The sequence below is a fragment of the Saccopteryx bilineata genome, chromosome X (genome assembly GCF_036850765.1).
Source record: "Saccopteryx bilineata isolate mSacBil1 chromosome X, mSacBil1_pri_phased_curated, whole genome shotgun sequence".
NCBI classification, from domain to species: Eukaryota; Metazoa; Chordata; class Mammalia; order Chiroptera; family Emballonuridae; genus Saccopteryx; species Saccopteryx bilineata.
This window is the reverse complement of record NC_089502.1, coordinates 119,578,497-119,602,059: the sequence shown is the minus strand read 5'-3', so window position 1 is coordinate 119,602,059 and position 23,563 is coordinate 119,578,497. Positions and strand designations below refer to the sequence as shown.

Genomic DNA, 23,563 nt, shown 5'->3' with positions numbered 1-23,563 from the left:
CTAATTAGCTTTCCTCAAAAGAACATTCTTAAATATTACAGGTATTTTGAAATAATAATAAAATCACATGTAGTCTCTAAATAGGATTAAAGGTTTAATGTGGGTTCTTTTTTTTTTTTTTTTTTTTTTTTCATTTTTTTCTGAAGCTGGAAATGGGGAGAGACAGTCAGACAGACTCCCGCATGCGCCCGACCGGGATCCACCCGGCACGCCCACCAGGGGCGACGCTCTGCCCACCAGGGGGCGATAATCTGCCCATCCTGGGCGTCGCCATGTTGCGACCAGAGCCACTCTAGCGCCTGGGGCAGAGGCCACAGAGCCATCCCCAGCGCCCGGGCCATCTTTGCTCCAATGGAGCCTTGGCTGCGGGAGGGGAAGAGAGAGACAGAGAGGAAAGCGCGGCGGAGGGGTGGAGAAGCAAATGGGCGCTTCTCCTGTGTGCCCTGGCCGGGAATCGAACCCGGGTCCTCCGCACGCTAGGCCGACGCTCTACCGCTGAGCCAACCGGCCAGGGCTCTTAATGTGGGTTCTGATGGCTCACAAGTGACATGGAAATGAGAAAGAATGAATTTTCTCACACAGGTAGATCCAGTCACAAAAGTCTCCAGAGAAAAACAAATTCAGTTTCCTTCTAGGGATCACCACAATAAAGACAGTTAGGCTATGCTCATTTATTTCTCCTTGATCCTTTCTAGAAATTGTAAGTCTATAAAGGTATGTCAAATAAGAAGTTAGGCACAAAAAATACCGCACCAACCCACAGAGGGGAAAAAGACTCAAATAATAAAGGCTACAAAGAACAGGCACACGTCGCACAGGAGATAGGGACGGGTGTAGTCTTTCCTGTTCACTGTTTCGCAGCAACACACCTGAGCCGGCAATATTAAGAGTTCTGACAACACTCAGCCTTGTGTGCTTTCAATTTAGTCCCTGGTCAGAAACACCTCGAATAATCAGCCTAATAAGTCCACATGGACTGCTTATGAATTTACAAAGAGAAAATAGCAGCGAGACAGTGTTTGCTCTTAGGGAGAACTCACGCCTTACTGCATTCTGAAGAAATGACCCGTGTCAAGTTATAAAACAGGAAAGGGAAGATCAACCCTCCAATGGCATTCATCGTTAAGCAAATGGTAGGAGCTTATATTTTACGTTTTGCTTAAAAAGAATAAAAGCCATGAAGTCCATAACATAATCAGAGTAAAATACTGCAGAAAAGCAACCCTTGTCATCACCTAATTTATTTTCTAAAATTAGAATGCATCTCTGTTGAGCAGGCTGTCAGGGAAAGAGACAGGCAGGCAAAGCTGAAGTTCCTATGTTTTAGGTAGATCCTACTTCCAAGGGGCCAGGTATGCACTGGGTCCGCAGACAGGGTCTGGCTGGGCCTGCTCATTAATTTGCCTCCTGTTAATTCTTCCATTCTACACCACCTAAGTTACCTAATTCCTTCAGGCCAAGCTAAATTAGCATCTAATTAAACTGATAAACTGAACCTGGATAATGTGTTAATGGCTTAGAGTGGTTTAAAGCCTTATCCTTCCCAAGATAACACCTGCATTTTAATAAGGATGTTCAATGCATTAACATAAATTAGGAACACGGTAGAATTCTAGTCACTAAGTGTGCTGTGAAAGAAGAGAAAGTGCTTTGGACCCCTCCAAGGCAAGCACCAACAGATATGGCTTACCCCAAGGAACATGATAACTTATTAAATAAGGTTATACATCCTAGCTACCTTACAATGTAAGATAAATGCAGCAAAGACTCAGGCATGGTACGTGGCATATTGTAACCTTCGAACACAATTGTAAGTGAAAAAGGGAACGTTCAGCTTTAAAAGGATCCTTTTAAAAACAGATATTTGGTTAGAATTGCTGGGGTCCACAGTAGCAAAATAATTTCCATTTTGGAATTCCCTGAATTCAAACAGAGATCATTTCTATATTTCATAATGGAATATTCAGCAGTTTTGATTGAAAGGCATTTCTGATTTAACTATGTGGCATTTCTCCAGTTTAATGCACACTAGCCAAATGTTAGTACACATAATCTTGGCTCGTCAGTTGCCTCTCAGATATTAATGGAACTCATTATATGCAAACAAAAAAAGAAACAATTATGTGGGGGGTTTTATACAGATCACTTTAGGAGATATTAATTTTAACCCCTTCACGGAGACCTCAAATGACTATTAGCAAACTGAAATGCATGAAAAAACTTGCAGTCAGAAAATATTTTGGGAAAAAAAATCTTTAGAAACTTTGCTGACTCTTCACAAATTTTTCACATAAAATTTATAATGTATCTATCCAGTATATATTTTTAAATAATAAGATATCCCAATTGATCAGTTTGGAAATACATAGAAAATTTTTTTAATATGGTCACATGTGAAATGAACAAACATATGCATACATACATAATATTTAATTGAATGTGAGAAAATTAACGCTAGAAAAATAATTCAGACAATTACTCAAGCCAAAGCGAATTCTTAGCTAAGGGTCAAACAGTAATGCGGCAGACTTTACGTTTCTGCAGTTTTGAAGTAAGCACTGTAATGCTCCCAAAGCATTCTAAATTGTGTTTGTTAAGCTGAAAATGTTTCCTATTTTTTTGATCGGGCATGTGAGGCTATCTTTACTTTAAATGCTCTTAATGTGAAGAGGCACTAATTAACCTTGAGATGTAATAATAATACTATTTCCAAAATTATATAGCCTATATAACCTGATTTCAAATAACATCTGTTTGATACATCTATAACAAACTCCATTCTTTGTTAAATATCCACAAGTATTTTCCATGCCTGTAACAAACGGAAGTCACAAAACTAGACTTTTGGAAGTATGAATAGATGGATATTAAACTATGAAAATTAACAGGCATTTTCAAAGGTAAAGTGTATATTTTATAAGGTAAAACTATGTATGCAAATACTTATCATAAACATGTTTTTATGTGTATATAGTTAATATATATGTACAAACACACGGCATAGATGTATGTACATAGATAGATAACTAGATATATATAAATCACCTGGGAGCAGTATTTTATGATTTAGGAAGCAAATATGCTATATGTCATCAAGTGTTAAACATTTACTAGATGAGAGGTTAATGCCTTTACCAATTTTATTAAGAAATAAACTATTAAAATCATAAAATTATCAATGCTAAGTATAAATCAAATCAAATAGTAATAACCACAAATAATTTTTTTCTCTCTCATTTGTCCTGCCTTCGGCTAAACTGTTCCTCAAGGTCACGTGTCCCTGTATCCTTGTTCACAGGCCCTGTTGTTGTCTCTCTTCTTGGCTAGGGCTATTATTTCGTGTTTATATGATTTATTTATTTCCTTTTCTTTTTGGCTTCTAATCTGCTAGAGGCAGAAAAACAAAATAATTATGTTTATTAGAATTATCTCTAAAATCAAGAGTGAACAACTTTTTTTTTTAAATCTTCAAAGGAGGACCTGAATGGTCCTCTCCTTAAGAAATGTCAGTGAGCTTAGGGCTTCATGAACTTGATCAGATCAACATGCGGAATCCAATGGCCCTTTGTTCTGCTCCATTTTTGATTCTTGGCTGTGTTCCAAGCAATTTATAATGACGTCCATGTGACCTCTGAATAGAAAAAGGGCTACTCTGTGTGTAGAAACTATTGTTTAATGGCATTTTTCTAAAATAATATATTTCGCCAAGTTATAAATAATTTTACAAAATAGAACAGTCATTGAACAAAGGCAATCTTTTTCTTACCAAAAACAGTGCTCAATTCTTAGGGGTTTGGTGAGCTTAAGGACACCCTGGGTTTAATGTGCTGCACTTTACAATCAAGATGGTTTCTCCTGAAATAGCTTGTTCTCTGTCAATGTTCCAAAAAATTATTGTTTAATTTTCCTATGGCAAGAATCCTAATATAAAATTGCACCATTCTGGCCATCAAATTTTCAAGTTTTAATTCTAAGAAACGTTATTCACACAGTCACTACTAAACTTGTTTTATATAACATAGTTCAAAAGACTAATTAATTGAGGCCTTAACATACCTTCTATTTCCAAAACCTCTTTGTCAAAGCAGCTACAAGAGTGTTTTGCCAAATGAAAAAACAAAACAAAAAAAAAACTTTATTGTTTTTCACTTCTTGAACTTTTCAGAATACTGATTAAATTGGCCTACATTTCGGATCCAAACCATTACTTTTGAAAATTGTAAGAATTAACTCAAGCCGTGAGAGTAAAAGCATTTTGTAAATCACAGAGCAAAACTAAACGTTTGTTATGACTCTTTATTGGAAACGAAGGGTAACAGGAAAACACACACATTAACGGAACTGCAGTGCATTTTTCCAATTTGACATCTTCATGTTTTTGGGTTTCAAGTTTGATAAAACAGAGCAAAGGTAATACTTTTGTGTTAAAGCATACTAATTTGTTTTATTTTTTGGATTCCAAATAGCACTAACAAACGATGCTATTATGGAGTCTCCGTCTCTTGGAAACAAACAAAAAGGGATTTAAATCCACAGGATGAAAATATTTATAAACAAGCGAAGATGGTTTTGTTCTATATACTACACGTAAAGATATATATTGAAAATGTATCAGGCAGTAGTTGTGATAGCCTAAATCTACCCTTTCTTCATTATCTGTTCTTGTATTTGTTTCTCACACACTAGCAAAGAAATTCCAGAATCTTATTTCAGGAGATAATGCTTGTGGGCCAGTAGTGGTTAACTGGAAGGGCACGGGATGGGTTTGCTTTCCTTTTCTCATTATCAAAACCTCAAGGAATCAACATAGAAACTTGATAGCAACGCTGTTCTTTCATATGAATAATTTCTCCAAATTGGTGACCCCCAGGTGTTGTATACAGGCATCCCCAAACTACGGCCCGCGGGCCGCATGAGGCCCCCTGAGACCATTTATCCGGCCCCCGCCACACTTCCGGAAGGGGCACCTCTTTCATTGGTGGTCAGTGAGAAGAGCACTGTATGTGGCGGCCCTCTAACGGTCTGAGGGACAGTGAACTGGCCCTCTGTGTAAAAAGTTTGGGGACCCCTGGATAGAACAATAAAACACTATCGAAGATGTCAGGGAACCTCACCAAATTTCATCCTTCATTTTTTTTCTAGTAAAGGACAATTGTCACAAAATAACAATAATACAGCAAGAAAGAAAAAGATGGCAAAGAGGCTATTTTATACCCCCACCAGAAACAATGGCAGAAAGCCATACTTATAGAAGAAGAAAGGACACGTGTTCTATAAATTTAGCTCTATGAAAAGCACAACTTATTCGCTCTTAGTTTTTCCCTTTCCCGTGGACTAGTGAAAACTTTCAGAGATTGGTAGGATGGCATTGAGATGTCACTTTTTTTTTTTTTAAAGAATACAGAACAGATCATTCTGAACTATGGGGAATTCAACAGGAAAATGCTATCTATCCATTCATTCATGCAAAATATTTTTGAATGAACACCTACTCTGTGGCAGAATCTAAGTATTGGACAAATGCTAGTTAACAAGACAAAGTCAGCCCTGGCAGGTTGGCTCAGCGGTAGAGCGTCGGCCTGGCGTGTGCGAGACCCAGGTTCGATTCCCGGACAGGGCACACAGGAGAAGTGCCCATTTGCTTCTCCGCCCCCCCCTTCCTCTCTGTCTCTATCTTCCCCTCCCGCAGCGAGGCTCCATTGGAGCAAAGATGGCCTGGGTGCTGGGGATGGCTCCTTGGCCTCTGCCCCAGGCGCTAGAGTAGCTCTGGTCAAGGCAGAGCGATGCCCTGGAGGGGCAGAGCATCGCCCCCTGGTGGGCAGAGCTTTGCCCCTGGTGGGCGTGCCAGGTGGATCCCGGTGGGGCGCATGCGGGAGTCTGTCTGACTGTCTCTCCCCGTTTTCAGCTTCAGAAAAATACAAAAAAAAAATAATAACAGGACAAAGTCTCTGCCTTCTTTGATCGTACATTCTAATGGTAGAGGACAAATTAGAAACAAGTAAACAAATAAACACTACAGTTTTGGATTGTGGTAAGTGCTAGTAAGGGACATACACTGGCTAATATTATATAACATGTTGGGGGGAAATGTTGTGACTACATCAGACAGGATGTTGAAGGACACATTTGTTCTACATTCTGAAAGATGACAGGACACCAGCAGGGAAAGACTCAGAATGAAAGTCCCCCAAAAAGGAAAGCACATTGCAAAGACTAAAGCAAAAGACATTCTGGCAAGTCTGAGGAATAGGAAGTCATTACAATAATACATTCAAGAGGCTGTTTTGCAGTAGGAAGGCCAGAGCATGAAAGGAGCCAGATTTCTCAAACTAATTTTCTACATAAAAAATAGCCAAGTGTGCCCATGTGGCAAGAAACTGAAATAGAGTGTGGATAATATTGTTCACGTTTCATGCATATTTGAGATTGCCGAGATATTAATCAGCATGAAATTTGAACTTCATAGAGATCACAAAGGAACTTATAACATTATAGATTATTGTATTTGTTAAAGAATTCATTTACTTATTTGTTGCCAGCCAGACATTCTGTTAGTTAAGAATTTACTAACTAGTATGAGATACTATACTGCTCACAAAAATTAGGAAATATTTTATAGTTTAATATTCACTTTTGAAATATTCCCTAATTTTTGTGCAGTATATTTTCACAAATCTCCTGGAAACCTTCCCTGTTAATTATTCCTGGCAATAAATGTTATTCCAGCTAAACAGCTAACAATGCCTCTACGTTATGAATTAATCTAAACATCTTAAATTTGTACAGATGGGAAGTTTCAGCTTTTATTTTACCCAGGGACCTTTGATCCATGGATAAGCCACCACTAAATAAAGCTTTCCTCTGATTTACCTGGGTTAAAGCCGCCATTTTATTTTTCAAAACTTGCTCATAATTGTAGCAAGCCTAGGGACTTCAATTTGATAATGCAATCATTTTGGATTTTCATTCAGTTCTCTACTACAGCAATTACTTACTGAGTACTAACTACACTCAGAAGATTAAATAAATAAAAGGGTAAGAATTACAGAATTTTAAAATAAAATTTATATTAAAAAGCATCTGTTAATAAATGCCATCGAATTATTAAAATTAAAACTAAATTTCAAACACATTTCAAGGTTGCCAAAGTCATTGGCTCATAAAAGAGGGCAGAAAAAAAATAGCGGAACAACTCAGCATGTTTGAAGACACTGGAACCCTTTTTTCGTTCATGAAAATCAAAGTTAAGAAAGCTATACACTTGAATTAATTTTATTCATCTGTTCTAAGAATATGTTCCATACAATGAGAGTCTTAAGTAATCACTGAAGAATCAGAATGATTCACAGATGGTGCGAGTGATTTAATTATTTTTAACCAGTTGTTTTGTACATGCTCAGAAGGATATTTCCGACCCCACTGCAGAAGTCGTCTAAGCTTCTTTCCAGCTGGTGTTCCATATTTTCAAAGCAAATTTAGATTGGAGAAAATTACACTTTTGATTGTTTTGTTGCAAATGGAGGTCAAATTGTTGTGTATAAATCCGTGTACTTTTTCCCTCCTCATTGTATGAGTTATATTTATCAAATATCACATCTTTCTGTATGATGGCTATGGATTCACCAGTGTTATGTTTTGTGTTGTCTGGCTTAGAAGAGGCGCTAAATAAATGTTTATTGAATGGGAGAAATACCACTTCGATGTATCCAAAATAAAAAACTTGAGATTCTTTTTTTTTTTTTTTTTTTTTTTTTAATTTTATTTATTTTATTTATTTATTCATTTTTTTATTCTTTCTTTATTTATTCATTTTAGAGAGGAGAGAGAGAGAGACAGACAGAGACAGAGAGGAGAGAGAGATAAGGGGGGAGGAGCTGGAAGCATCAACTCCCATATGTGCCTTGACCAGGCAAGCCCAGGGTTTCGAACCGGCGACCTCAGCATTTCCAGGTCGACGCTTTATCCACTGCGCCACCACAGATCAGGAGAAAACTTGAGATTCTATATAGATTCTCAGTAACTATATGGAACTCTAAATCCACTGACTTTGATCATTATTGGGAGATTTTCATTAAAAATGAATTAAAAAGGGAAGATACTAATATAAGAAAACAGCGCCACCACCACAGCCAAATCTCTTTAATGATTAAAATTGTTTCTTGATGTTGGAATCCTTACCCTCAATTTCTATGGGAACTCAGGCAAGTTGCTTGACAAATTTTCGTCTGTTTAGGTTATTATATGGACTAGGGACACTCTTTTTAAAGATCTAGTCATGCATAGCTCACTGGCCTCACAAAACTGTGTTATCTCACAACAAAATAACTGATATTCATAATTATGTCTATTGGATTAAGATAAATTTTGCTTAATATACTTATTCACCATGAGAAGAGAATATTAATTTTAGTAAAATGAGTTACTTTGTCAAATGCCAAAAATGAGTTATATGTATTCTAATTTTACTAATGAAATTACATAACAAAACTGTACATAGGAACATTGCACCAGATTCAATTGTGTGCTTATAGATATATAATTGTTCATATTTTTACCATCAATATTTCCTGAACATTGTGCAAAATTTCCACTTGACAGCAAAATCTGATACAGTACATTACCATAAGGCAGGGGTCCCCAAATTTTTTACACAGGGGCCAGTTCACTGTCCCTCAGACCGTTGGAGGGCCGGACTATAAAAAACACTATGAACAAATCCCTATGCACACTGCACATATCTTATTTTAAAGTTAAAAAACAAAACGGAACAAATACAATATTTAAAATAAAGAACAAGTAAATTTAAATCAACAAACTGACCAGTAGTATTTCAATGGGAACTATGGGCCTGCTTTTGGCTAATGAGATGGTCAATGTCCGGTTCCATATTTGTCACTGCTAGCAATAACAAGTGATATGATGCGCTTCTGGAGCCCTGACGCGTGCATCCTTTGTCACCGGAAGTGGTACTGTACCTGAGCGCGTCGCGCTTTGACCACCAATGAAAGAGGTGCCCCTTCCGGAAGTGCGGCAGGGGCCGGGTAAATGGCCTCAGGGGGCCACATGCAGCCCACGGGCCGTAGTTTGGGGACCCCTGCCATAAGGTAACATTATTTTACATCTATTTATATACTTGTCATGAAATTGAATTGTGACTATAGTCCTTCACTGTATCTTTAAATTGGGAGATGAACAACATTCAGAGGTATGTACATATCACAGCCATAACCAAAGTATACAACACCTGTGCATGTTAGTATAAGAAGGACAAAAGTGCAGGGATTGCTGGGGGAGGGCTAAGGGGGAGGAGTGTAGAGGGCGGAGTAAATGGTGATGGAAGGAGACTTGACTTGGGGTGATGAACACAGCACAGTGTACAGATGATGCGTTTTGGAACTGTGCACCTGAAACCTGTATAATTTTGTTAACCAGTGTCACCCCACTACATTCAATAAAAGGAACAAAAGGCAAAGAATATATTAATATTTTAATATACTGGGCAATTTAGAGCCAGTCATTATAGGTAATATTTCGAAGGTAACATATTGTATACATCTTATTTATAAAATAGTGAATCTGTTTAAACACGAGAATATAAAATCGCAATTACATCTTATTTCATACACAGTAAGGGCGTTGAACTGGAAAGACCAAGAAAAACCAAAGCCCTGTGTACACAGACTTGTTTACTATTCTTTGCTAATTCAATTAATGTTCTTAAACCTCAGTTATATTTGGATGAATCATTTTATTTCAATAGTTTGTTTTTCTCTCTCTACTTTAACATTTTCAGACTCTATTTTTACCAGATCAATGGTTATTCTAAAATTAACAACATATGCAGTGAATTCTGCATGGTCTTCTGAACATGAAGATGACTTTACAATGACTTTATTCATCACTTGATACACTAATACATTCATTCATTCAGCAAATAAATATGGTGTACCTACTACTTGCAAGTCTCTGTTTTGGGTCCTGAGGGAAGAGCAGTGAAAAAAAAAAAAGAAAATTCCTTCATATTTGGAGCTTTTATCTGAGGAAAGGAGACAGATAATAAGATAAAATGTGGAAATGTTTGTAACTTTCCTGGTAGTGCATTTTATGGAGGGAAATAAATGGAGAAGGCGTTGACACAGTGTGTATGTTGAGAGAGAGGTTGAGACACATAGGGGGGAGATTAATTCACAGAGGAGAAAAAGCACTTCTGTAAGTTACTATCTGAAGGCAGAGATGGAGGCCGCCATGGAGACATCTGGAGGAAGAGGGCTTTAGCCCAGGAAACACATAATGCAAAGGGGGTACACCAGACATATTCGAGGAAAAGTGAAGAGGCCAATGGGGGTGGAGCAGATCCCCCTGAAGGCTAAAGTATTAAGAGATGAGGCCAGAGAGATAATAAGGAGCCAGATCATATATCCATTGAAGTTCATGTATGGGTTTTGGATTTTACTTTAAAATAGATGAGAATCCATGAGAGTGTCCTGATATAGTCAAGAGACATTGGATTCATATCTGCAAATGATGTCTCCATTTATCGTTTTGAGAACAAGTAAAGGAAAGCAAGGGTAGGTTTCCACTGGGAACTTTCAAAGGGGACTGTTCCTCTGTATTCATGGAAGGAAAGGAGCGTGTTTATATAAATGTAATAGTCATGAGTTTATAACTGGTGTTAAAGCCAGGAGACTAAAAGAAGACAGGGGGCAGAGGGTTTAGATAGAAAATGGAGGAGGGTAGAGGGGGGATAGATGGTGCTGGAGGGAGATTTAAGGTGTGAACGCCCCATACAGTACACAGATGATGTATCATAGAATTGCACACCTGAAACTTAGATAATTTTATTAACGAATGTCAGCCAATAATTCAATAAAATATTAAAGTGAGAAGTAACAAAGGACTAAGCACTGAGGCATTCCAATATTAGGAGAGAGAAGGAGAGCTGGCAATAAAGTCTGAGAAGGAACGTCCAGAAAGGCAGGGGGTATATGAGGTGAGGAACGCCAAGCAACCTCATCTACTCTGTCACTGATCACTAATATTTTAGTTCTGTTCTGTATTAAATACATAAATTAGACAACTTTCTATATAGCAAATATTTATTTAGTCCTTTTCATTTGTTTTGCATTTTATTTGCTCATCATTTTCCCTAACATCTGAAATCTTGCACATGGGGTCATTCTCCTTCTCCTTAAAAACTACCCCTGAGGTGCATACTTGCCACAGATTGGTACATCAGCCTTAAAAATGTTTACAGAATTTCTTTCCACTAACATAGAAAAGACATGTGATGCAACTATTGAAAAATAAATAAATACCAATAGTGGCTAATTCTAAAACAAAACTCTTTGGTGAGAATCTTCTACTAGTAAACTCAGTTTTAAGAGTTCTTTATTTCAATGTCATTCTCAAAAGAACATTGGTGTGTGTGTGTGTGTGTGCGCACACACGCGCACACTTGCACATGCATGTTTATACAATGGAATATTATGCAGAAATAAAAAAGAATGAAATCTTGCCATTTGCAACAACATGGATAGATCTAGGGGTATTTTGCTCAATGAAGTAAGTCAGGTAGACAAAGACAAATGCCGTAAGATTTCACTCACATATGGAATGTAAAACTAACTTACAAAAACAGACGCATAGAAAAAGAGACCAAAGGGCTGGTTACCTGAAGGGAGGGAGTGGAGGGATCAGTGCGGAGTGGAAGGATAATATAGTCAATAATATTATGATAAATTTATGTGGTGACAGATGATGACTAGAATTAATGGGGTGATTCACACTATAAACTATAGACATGTCAAACCACTATATTGTACACCTGAAACTAATACAACCAATATAAGATTGTATACCAACTATATATCAATTTTAAAAGATGAGAATTTCTATGAGTATACCATTCTAGGTTCTTAGGGATTTTTTTCTCTTTTCATCATTTTTGAAAACATTATTCTACCACCTTCTGGCTCATTGTATATGTCACCACTTTCTAGGTAATGTCATTTTACCTGTGTGTAAAATGCCCTTCTTGTATTTGGTATTTTCTATATTTGACCTTCAAAAACCCTTCTGTACCCTATCTTTTATATTTTCTATATTTTATTAATTTTATTATCTATGTTATTTGAAGTCATTTGTTTTCTATATCTTCCTATTTTTGAATTCTTATTTCTGTTCATCTGATGCTTCACTTTCCACTGAATTTTTTTTTTTTTTTAATTTTCCTGAAGCTAGAAACAGGGAGAGACAGATAGACTCCCGCATGCGCCCGACCGGGATCCACCCGGCATGCCCACCAGGGGGCGATGCTCTGCCCCTCCGGGGCGTCGCTCTGCGGCGACCAGAGCCACTTTAGCACCTGGGGCAGAGGCCAAGGAGCCATCCCCAGCACCCGGGCCATCTTTTGCTCCAATGGAGCCTCGGCTGTGGGAGGGGAAGAGAGAGACAGAGAGGAAGGAGAGGGGGAGGGGTGGAGAAGCAGATGGGCACTTCTCCTGTGTGCCCTGGCCAGGAATCGAACCCAAAACTTCTGCACGCCAGGCCGACGCTCTACCACTGAGCCAACCGGCCAGGGCCTCCACTGAATTTTTAATTTGTTATTCCATTTCTCAATTTCTAGAAGTTCCACTTGCTTCGCTTCAGAACAAACTTCATGATTCTTAATTTGTATTGTCTCTTGTTCCTATTTCATACATTTGGTGCAAACTTTGACTACTTTAAAAGTGTTTATTTAACGTATTTACTTCACATTCTGTACCAGACTAAATCATCCCTCTCTGGTTGTGTGAGTTAGATTCCTCTGGTTTCTTTGTGTGACTGACCATTTCAAGGCTAGATCCTAAATCCACGTGCTTAGAACTCTACTTGTGGAAGTTAAAGTCTAGATTTAAGCAGAGTAAAAACTAGAATTTATTTGCATTTGCTTCTCTTAGGTATGTAGAACACTACCAATTGAGAATAACTTAGATTTTTGGCTTTGGTTTGGCACCTAGTAGTATGAACTCTAGATACCAACACCTGTGCACATTATACAGTGAACAAAATAAAAATATTCTGGAACTTTTTAAGGCATTTTTGGTACTTCATTATCTCTCTTAATTCCATAAGAAAGGAGTTATTAACTTTATCTTGAAGCTCAATAATTAGTCAAAATTTCCTGGGTAATGACTCAAAATATAAACCTAGGTTTTTATAAAAGTTATTACAAACTATCAAAGGTTTCCTTTCCTTCCCTTCTCTCTCTCCCTCTTTCTTTCTTTCCTTTTCCTTTCCTTTCTTTTTTCATTCTTAAATTTTATTTAGAACATTGAATTTAACAGGGTGACATTGATCAATAAGAGTATATAGGTTTCATGTAAACATTACTATAGCATCTGAACTGTTGATTATATTGTATACCCAAGGGTTTCTAACATGAGTGGAATCCACCTTATAAATAGTGACCTAGTTTTAATTATGCAATGATAACACAACAGAATTTTAGAGATTTGTGTTGATTAATTTACTAGCAGAACTTTTAATTAACTAAGCCATTACTGTTGACATATCTGTGTGCCCTGTTTCTTTCATAAGGTATTTATACATTCTGTTTTGTAGGTTTATATTAATTCATCGTTGATTGGAATACCAACGTATAATATTTATTTAGTTTATGGGCTGATGTCTTCCTTAAGTTCTGGGAAATTTTCAACCATTATCCCTTAAATATTGTTTTGAATATTTTCTCAGTCCTCTGCTTTCAAAATTATATTAGACATAAAGTTTCTTATTCTGTTCTGTCTTTTCAATTTTCCATATTTTTTAAATTTATGTGGTATATTCTGATAATTTCACCATAATGACCTTCTAATTTTTTCTTTTCATTTACTTAGTTAGGTGTTTAATGCATATGCTTAGATTTTTTTTTATATCAATGACTAGTCTTTGGTTTCTACAAGTTTTACTTGATTGTTTTAATCATAAATACTCATGTCTTTTTCACAGTGTTGTACAACTTCATGTTTATTTTATACTTTTAACAAGCTTTATAATTATTTTCAACATATTTACATTAGAGTAACCAAGAGTTTTCTATAATTTTAAATTCATGAGGTACTAATTCTCTTGATCCTTGTTATATGACTCTATGTCATAATTTATTATTTCTTTCTTTATATGGGGGTACCTGATTACTTTATCTGAAGAAATAGTACAAAGGAAAGAGTATTTGTGGATAATTTGGTACAAGTTATAGAAAAGGTTAAGGTAACCTCAACATGCATGGACTGCTTTGTTGACCAGGGTAGTGACCCCCATGGCTATGGGAAGCCAGCCTAAAGCTTAGCTCTCCTCACCATCTCCAAGGGTGTGCTCTTCAAAGAGATACCCTTTCATGCCATATTTTGGGGTCCCCAACCTTCACAAGTTGGTTATGTGATCATCCAATTCTTTGATGGATTTCACCTGCTCATTCAGATAGTGCGTCTCCATGAAGTCAAACAAATGAGGGTCATTGCTGTCGGTGGTCAGTTTGTGCAATTCTAGTAGTGACTGATTATACATTTTTCCAAGAGGATCGCAAGCTCCACTGCACTCAACCAATCTCCCAGTCATTAGGTTTGGAGAAAGATTTGGCCACCTTACTGGTTCTGCAGTCTTATCAGTTTTTCAGCATGCTCCGTCTCCTCATAAGATTGGTGGAGAAAACATTTAGCCAAGTTCTTCAAAGCCACATCATTATGGGCAAAGAAGTAAGACATGGACAGGTGAACAGTAGACACAGGAAGCATAGAGCTCCAGTTTGATCTGGGGATTGGTGGTGGCCTGTGAGTCCTGGTGGTAGTTCTGGTGCACTAGTGAGGTGGACGCAGTGTTACTACAGACAGTTGAGGACAAGCAGCTGTTTGGTGTTGGAGCAGTGGCTGGGGCTCTGGGGTGCTCTGAGGGCACTGAGAGCAGGTGGCGGGAGGCTGGCTCTAGGCAACTGGCTGGGATAGAGTTCCAGCACCAGTTCCATCCAAACACTGTTGAGGCTGAAAACCAAGGGGACTCTTGGGGAAAACTGTCCACGATGTATTATTTCCTCATGTGGGTTGTAATCTTTTGCTATGAAGCAATGTTCTATTTTGTGTGTCTATGGAACACCACCAAAAGATTGATTGATCATATTATTCTGATGGAGGATTCCATAGATTTCACCAATCTGGGACTAATTTGAAGTTAATTTCTCAATTCAAAAGTGTTGAGCCCTGTAGTTAGTGTAACAGTTCAAATCATCTACATTCAGGTTTAATTTCCATATATGATTTTATTTTCTCCAGCCACAATCCCTGGCAGATGGAGTTTGTAAGTAGGATTTATATATTCTCCCTTCACGTGCCGGGGGTAACATTGGAAGGTTCTGTTTTAGGCAGGGTTTAATTTATATCTCTGTAGTGACGTGTTACGTAAGGCTACATATTTTCTACTAAAAGGTCTTTAAAACTCTCCTAACTGTTAGGACTTCATTGCAGGTCCAATATCACGGGAGACGATGTGCTCCTTTAGGATAATTAAGATAAGAGATGTTCCATCATATATTTTGAGCTCAGCTATGTGTATAAAATGTTACAAAAATCGTATTTTATTCAGAGTTCCCATACACGTGAAATGAAGAATGGGGACTCATTCAGTCTGTCATCTTCCTGCAAGTTGATTCTAGCTGAACATACTCTATTTACTAAACAATCATTAAACTGATTCTATTACATAACTAGAGACAGGGAAGATTTCTATAAAAAATGGCAATAAATATTATGATCACAAACAATCTACAAAAACATAAAATCTTGACTTGTCTAATTTCTTTCTTAAACTCTTGTGATATGTTAATTACAAAATTGAGGTTGGGGAAAGCAGAATTCTATAAGTAGCTATCTCCTTGGTTCATTTTTCTTAGCAACCATCATTAGTCTTTTATATTCACTTCTCTGTTTACTAAAGAACATTCTGTCTCTAAAGAAGAAAATCATTTATGTCCCCAAATTCTCCAAGGATCTCGCATTGGCAGCTGACAGTCTCTATTGTTATTCCAAGGCAAAGAAAAAAATCTGTGTGGCAATTATGCAAAAAAAATATATGCTTCCCCTTCATTTAAGTCTCAAAATTAACTGGTTGCCATTATGTGATAGGAGAAAATGCACATACAATAAAATGAGTGACAGACTATCAAATATAGGTTCAGACATTCTTTTGACAGTAGCACTGTGATTACTTTTCTAGTACTCATTGCTTCACTTAAAAAATCTAAAATAACAAAAGCATAATGGTACAGTGATGCTTTTCCTAATTTTATTTTTTTCTGAAGGATGCTAGTTCTTCACAACCATGAGAACAGGAATCCTATCACTGAAACTGAAATGAAATCGTCCCCTTTGTACTGCAACTACCCAGATGTGAAAGTCTGCAGAATCAATTCCCCTTGTAGGAATTCATCATCACATTTGCATATCAAAAGCCTTGAAAATTTATAAAGTAAGGACACTTTGCTTAATCCAGTGTTTCTGAAACTTATTTGAACACTCGATAACTTTTTTTCTTTCTTTTGAGTAATTCCCACAGTAGTCTGAGAAGCCCTGAGATCAGGTTTGGTGTCTTCCAAACCTTAAATGTGCCCTTGGACATATCTCATTACCTTAATTTTTCATACTATAAAATAAAAATACTACTTACGTGTGGAGGTTATTAGTGGGCTCAAACTAGATATATGTGAAAGTTCTTTGTAGATGTAAGGGTCTATTCAAAGTCAATTTTTAAAATTTAGTGGGAAAATGTTCACACTATGAAGTGTTTTCATTTTACAAAATTATCCACTTATAGACTAATTTGTATAATACACTTCTTGTGGCATTTTAGTGAATCTACTAAGAAAATTAACTTTCAACTTTTCAATAACTTGTATATTAGAAAAATTTATACTTTTAATGTTAATATACAGTGTGTCTGTAAAGTCATGGTACACTTTTGAGTGGTCCCAGGAAAGCAACAAAAGAGGATAGAAATGTGAAATCTGCACCAAATAAAAGGAAAACTCTCCCAGTTTCATACCTATTCAGTGAAGTTCAATGTGGGCTCACGCACAGATTTTTTAGGGTTCCTTAGGTAGCTATCCTGTATAGCCTCTACTACAGACTCGTCACTGACTGATGGCCTACCAGAACAGGGTTTCTCCACCAAATTGCCGGTTTCCTTCAACTGCTTATCCCACCAAGTAATGTTATTCCTAAGGGGTGGCGCTTCGTTATAAATGCGCCGATCTTCACGTTGCACTTTGGTCACGGATTCGAATTTAGCGAGCCACAGAACACACTGAACTTTCCTCTGTACAGTCCACATCTCGACTGGCTTGGCCGTGGGCTGCTCCGCTGTATACACAGTGTTATGTCATCATCTGTGCATGCGCACATGCTGCCACATCATCCTACAGAAACGTCTTTTGTTGCTTTCCTGTGACTGGTCAAAAGTGCACCATGACTTTATGGACACACTGTACTTTATTCTCATTTACGCTGATGTAGAGATAAGTGTCCATTGTAATACACGACTGTAAACTTCCTCATATTCACCCTTTCCCAACTCCATGTTGGGTTTCAAGAACATTTTGTCTTTTTTCATTATACACACATCCAAAATTAACTGCAATAAAACTTGTTTTTCTGAACACTTGCCTTAAACTCTCAAACAGCATTATAATTATAAGGAATATAAAATCACTTCTAAAAAAATACTTCTTGAGTATTAACTGTCTAGATTATATATGAAAGTTCTACTTAATGTTCATTGCATCTAGATGGTAGGATGGCTAATTTAAGTTATAATACTTATGTAAATATCTAGGTGGAAAATATTTCCTGAAGAAACATGTGCAAAGGTCCTGAGACAGAAATGTTTTGGGTGTGTTTAAGCAAAGGAAAGCCTTTTATAACTCTGTGATCAGAGAATGGAAAAAAGGGAGATAAAATTGGAGTAACAGGAGTCACAGACAGGGCCCAAGTTATGTAGAGCAGTGGTCCCAAACCCCTGGGCCGTGGGCCATTTGGTACTGGTCCACAGAGAAAGAATAAATAACTTAACATTATTTCCATTTTATTCATATTTAAGTCTGAACGATGTTTTATTTTTAAAAAATGACCAGATTCCCTGTGTTACATCCGTCTAAGACTCACTCTTGACACTTGTCTCAGTCACGTGATACATTTATCCGTCCCACCCTAAAGGCCGGTCCGTGAAAATATTTTCTGACATTAAACCGGTCTGTGGCCCAAAACTGGTTGGGGACCACTGCTGTAGAGCTCAAAGGGTAATGATTTTGAGGAAAGGGTAATGATCAGCAGGGGCTTAATAGAATTTCATTAACACTTGAAGATCTCGCCGGCTTTGCCAGGGTGAAAGAGTGTAGGTGGGGAAGGGCTGGAAGCGAGAATTAGAGACTGTTGAAATAGCAGAGATGAGAGACAACTCTCCTGTAGTCTAGGGTTTCCACAATGCAGACACTAAGGAGCACACAATTAAAGATGTATTTTTCAGTCAGAGGCATAGGATTTGAAATGAATCTCATGGATAATATAAGAGAAAAGAGGAATCAGGGCTGACGTCTAGGTTTTTGAGCTAAGTGAACGGGCAATTTACACTCAAGGAGCTCTGTAGGAGCCAATTTATGTAGGAGAGGAAATCAATTATTCTTGACTTGGCTATGTTATGTTTGAGACACTTGTTAGGCAGCCAAAATAAGAAGTTGAATAAGAACTGGTTGGAAATAAAATGTTGACTATCAGCATTATTTGCTTGAAATTTGAAACTATAGGATATCCAGGGCAGGCGGAATTATATTTAGAAAATGGACTTTCATTTTCCTTCTTCTGCTAAGATGTTTGTATTTTTTTGTCTTTTTTTTTAAAAAAAAGTATTGACTTTACTGGGGCAACATTGGCTAATGAAATTATTTATATATAGGTTTCAAGTATATAATACTATACTACATCATCTGTACACTGTATTTTGTGTACTTCACTGCCCAAAGTCAAGTCTCCTTCCATCACCATTTCTCCCCTTTAACTTCCTCTACCTCTCCCACCCCCTTTCCCTCTGGTAACCACCACACTGTTGTCTGTATCTATGAGTTTTTTCCCTTATATAGCTCTAACATGGACATAGTCCCCAAAGAGCACTGATTTTTACACTACTCAGCCTATTCCTGAGTCTTTATCTCTGAAATAGGAAAAAAAAATCCTTCCTTTTAAACTTAGCTATCAAATGTTAAGCACTTCACAGTCCTGTCTATAATCTTGAATTGCCACTGCTGACATATGAAAGACCAACGTATGAAGGAAAATCAATAAGTCCAAAAAATCCTAACGTTTCTACCTAGAGAGAACAGGAAGATACATTTAAGAAAAAGATGAAAACAACAGAGAAGGGGGATTGCAGAAAGGAGTAAAGAATTTGAAGCTATGACTACCTGTGCTAGGGCCATTGTAGGGTCATTCCAAATTTAACTTTTGGTTAAGCTACTCGCTTGTGGGTATCGTAAGTGGCCTCATCATAGACTAATTGGGAGAGATGACTCTAACCATCACATATCTGAAATGGCTTTTAATATATGTTAGTAACTGGTGAAATATAATGGAATATAAAGATATGTCTTGAATATATCTACCAACCATGTATCATCTTTTTGGTCTAATTAAAATCCAAAGTCAAATGTGATTATAATATTAAATTGACTATTCTTCATGCATATTATTATTGCTTCTATTATCATGAAAAATAACAACAATATAAAAATATTGTCCCCATCCCAGGCACCTTCTGAATTTTGAATTATTCAGATATAAAATAAAAAAGAAATGGTTTGTGGGAAAAATATCTCTTGTTATTTTACTATACATTATTTTTAAATTTTTATACTGGTTTACATACCCTTCCTTTATTTCACCAAACATCATATTATTCATATTATTATGTTTTATAAATATCGTCAAGAGCCTATTATGTGTAATTATATAATGACATTTTAAGTGAGTTTTAGGGAGATTTTTTTATCCTGTGTCTATTTAACTAAAAAGTGTTAATAACTTACCTTTACTGGGTAGTAAAAAAATTCAATCCTGCATATCGAGTGTGTCAAGATTTGGGGGAAATTAGAATGAAGAAATTAGTAGTCAGATAATTCTCTGACTTCTCCCTGAATGATCTATTAAATTATGGCAAAAATGTTTTACTTGAATTTTCTTTATGGTTGTCTTAATCTTTCAATTCCTGATGTACCCACAGACACAGGCTTTCTGCTAGTGTAAGCTTGAGTGTGATTTATGACATATTACTTTCACAACATCTAATATAAAGAATAATAGGCTGAAATGTGCAATCAGCTAGAATTGGACATCAAGTGTCATACAGTTTAAATATATCTTATATTACTTTGTCCAATTTCTCAGAATATACAGCTGCTATTAAATGGTAGGGTACTGGATTTCATAGAAAACAATGTATTCATGGATTTTTCTCACATGTAAAAACAAGTCACAATAATATGAAGACTATTTTCCCTTGGTTACTAAGAAGTATTAACAAAATGATATACTTACAGAGTTCTGTTAATTGTTCTAGACATATTTTCAAATATGCCCCATATTAATTGAATCCACAATATCCCATAAGAAATTCTCCCCCTCAAAAGTCTCATTTATGGATTGAAATAAATGAAATTGTCATTACAAAGGTAAAAAATGGTTGACTATCTGTTGGTTTCACCTGATCCAACCTACCATAATTATAAAGCCTAATTTTCCAGGCTTTGACATCCTGGTTTTGTGAGGAGCACTCTTCTTTGCCTAATTACAGAGTGCTGACTATTCCTCTTCACTTTATGATTTCCCAGAATAGAATCAAAACATGGATGTGTTAGAAAATCCCTATGATTTGTACCCTATTACAAATAATGAGCTAAGAAGACCAAGCTGCAGATTTTCAATCGCCTTTTCAAAGAGAGACTCATAAAATTTCTAGCCAGTGGTTTGAAAGAAGAGCAGTTGTTCTTTTTCTCTGGTTTGAGCTATTTCAGTAGTCACAATATTTAATATTTTTTCAGTAGTTTACCAGCTATCAACCATCTTACTAGCCATACATTCCTTCTAATAATCCCTTTAACCCATTAAGTAGATTAGCCAGGTATGAGCACAAAACTATTTTCTTTGAGTCAATGATAAAAGGGCTTATGCAAGATGATGTGAGATGACTCACAAAAGATTTATTATTTATCATCTATACATTACGAAAGTAAAAGCAGCATGAGATGATCTCAGAAAAGCAATTTTCTGGTTAAACACTAAAATAAAGTAAATGTATGATAAATTGACAAATTCACATTGCCAATGTTATGGAAAAAATGAGGCAGCAAAAAAAAGATGTACTTTTCAATTCCAATAAGGGAGCTGCTTCCTATGACCTGTTAATTTATTATATTTTTAATCAGAAAGAGTAAACACTAGTGTTCAGAAACCCAGAGTTGAGGGGAAGCTACTAGCTTTCAGAAAGCATATTAGAGGTTGGAAATCGCACCCAGATTTGGGTTACGTCTATTTTGGTTCTGCGTTGTTAGTAGGCCTCTGTTATTAGAGTAGCAGTTGCAAACGCATAGGTGGGCTTGCCAGTGACAACTCACAATTTGTGCAAAGTTGAGTCTTCGAAACTGAGCAAATTTGCTCTCAATTTCCCTCCAGCGATTGCTGAGCTGGATCTGGGTTGGCTCCACTGCCATTGCAGCCCCATCCTCAGACAAGCCCTCAGCTTGCCTACGCACTGCGTTCAGCTCCTCTTTCTTCTTCTGCAACTCACGGTCAATTTCCTAGTGAGCAAAACCAATACAGGGCCCAGGGTAGTTAGCTGACCACATCAACCGACCTGCAAGCAGCACACACTTCTCTCAGAAATGGTCATAGGCTGTTATCATTTCCTTCTTGCGTCTCATAATTGACAAATATGGCAGCTCTCACTGTCATCGTCACCCAAGAATCCAAATTTCACCTCAGTTCCCCTTTGACTGCTCAGTTTTAGATGTTCTAATTAAGAAACATCTTTAAATGGCTCTAACACTTTTCTTTCTTCTAAATTCCTCTGCTGTGCTGCAAGCTGACCCAAATTTCAGTGATTGCTTATTTGGGGGGGGGGCATCCAAAAAGAATATACTTTACAGGGTAAAGGGATAAATTATTTATTTCTTTTTTATTAAGTTGTGAGGAACTCAACAGAAAAGGAGGCAAAATAAAAAGTGTAAAATAATAACAGAAAAAACACATCTTCAGACAAGATGCAAATAAATCTAGAGATCTGACAATGATGGGTGAAGATGCTTTGATGGAATGAATGGGCTAACATGAGAAAGAAGCCGTCCGTATATCGATAAGTCATTTGTTCATCTGGAACAAAGATACACAGAGTCAATTACAATTTTACCAGAAAACACATGACAGTTCTTAATTCATTTTTACACTGTCTAAAAAGAAAACAGTTTATTCATTCAACGTATGTCAGTTGAAAAACACTCAGTAGAATACATTTACTAAAACAAAATACAATACAAGGAAATACATTAAATCAGAAGAGAACGCTAAGAAAGAAGACAATCACATCAACATTTTAAATGGGAGCCCCAAAGTTAAAGTTAAAGAAAGAAAATGGCAGCAAGAAAATCGAGGATTGACATTCTAAAACAACATTACCTTTATTTTCCTTTTATCTCTCGGGTCAGGTAGGCTGGCTAATTTTTTTTCAATGTCATCCAAGCACTGCAGGAGATCATCAGCCTGCCTCTTGTACTGATACCACTGATGAGAAATTTCTAGAGCCTTTTTTCTTCTTTGAGACCTCAAATCCTGTTCATGGTGCAGATATTATTAAAATATCAATATATATGTATAGTACACTTCTGGCTGTAGTTATTTCAAAATAATTTGCGTCCCTCACCTTCTTGTACAACTTTGGTTAGATTTCCATTAAAATGCTAAACATATAATTAGATGATCAAATCATGAACATATGGGACAGGACTCTTGGATATGAAGCTAAGAAACCTGAATGACCTACTTCAAGTATTTTCTCTTGGCGTGTTTAAACTTGATTTGAAAGCCTATTATATTTAATTGACTTAACGAGTCAACTAAATTGTCATGTAGTCTATTTGAAATAGTTTAATATGAACACAACTGAGCTGACCAGATACTTGTACAAACTTAAGTTTAAATTTGACTTTTAAAATAGGTTTAAAAAATTCTAAACTTCCTATCTTACGCCCTGGGTTCATATACAAAACTTTTAAGTTTATGTAGTCAAATAACTACCTTCATGGTTTTAGAAATCCCTGTAAAGACATTGCATGGGCCATTGATATTTTATAATTAGAAAGCTAAAATCATCTTACTTATCATATAAATTGTTTCAAGCTCTATATGTAGAAGTGTGAAAATTGTATTTATGTGATTGTATGTGAACATGACAACTCAAGTGTTACAAAAATATTTTCTCATTCAAGGCCTGTATGGCC

General features: G+C 36.6%; 1 protein-coding gene and 1 pseudogene across 5 annotated transcripts in view; both read right to left on the bottom strand.

Moving 5' to 3' along the window:
• DMD (dystrophin) overlaps positions 1-23,563 on the bottom strand; it is a 2,360,554-nt gene that overhangs the window by 1,356,803 nt on the left and 980,188 nt on the right. For all 5 annotated transcript variants that reach the window (XM_066250305.1, XM_066250306.1, XM_066250308.1 and 2 more), the window contains 2 exons: positions 22,743-22,895; positions 21,686-21,868 (listed from right to left, as the gene is read on the bottom strand). In XM_066250305.1, coding sequence (XP_066106402.1) covers positions 21,686-21,868; positions 22,743-22,895 — 336 coding nt within the window. The remainder of the gene's footprint in view (positions 1-21,685; positions 21,869-22,742; positions 22,896-23,563) is intronic.
• Positions 14,326-17,582, bottom strand: LOC136317288 (ferritin heavy chain pseudogene; annotated as a pseudogene).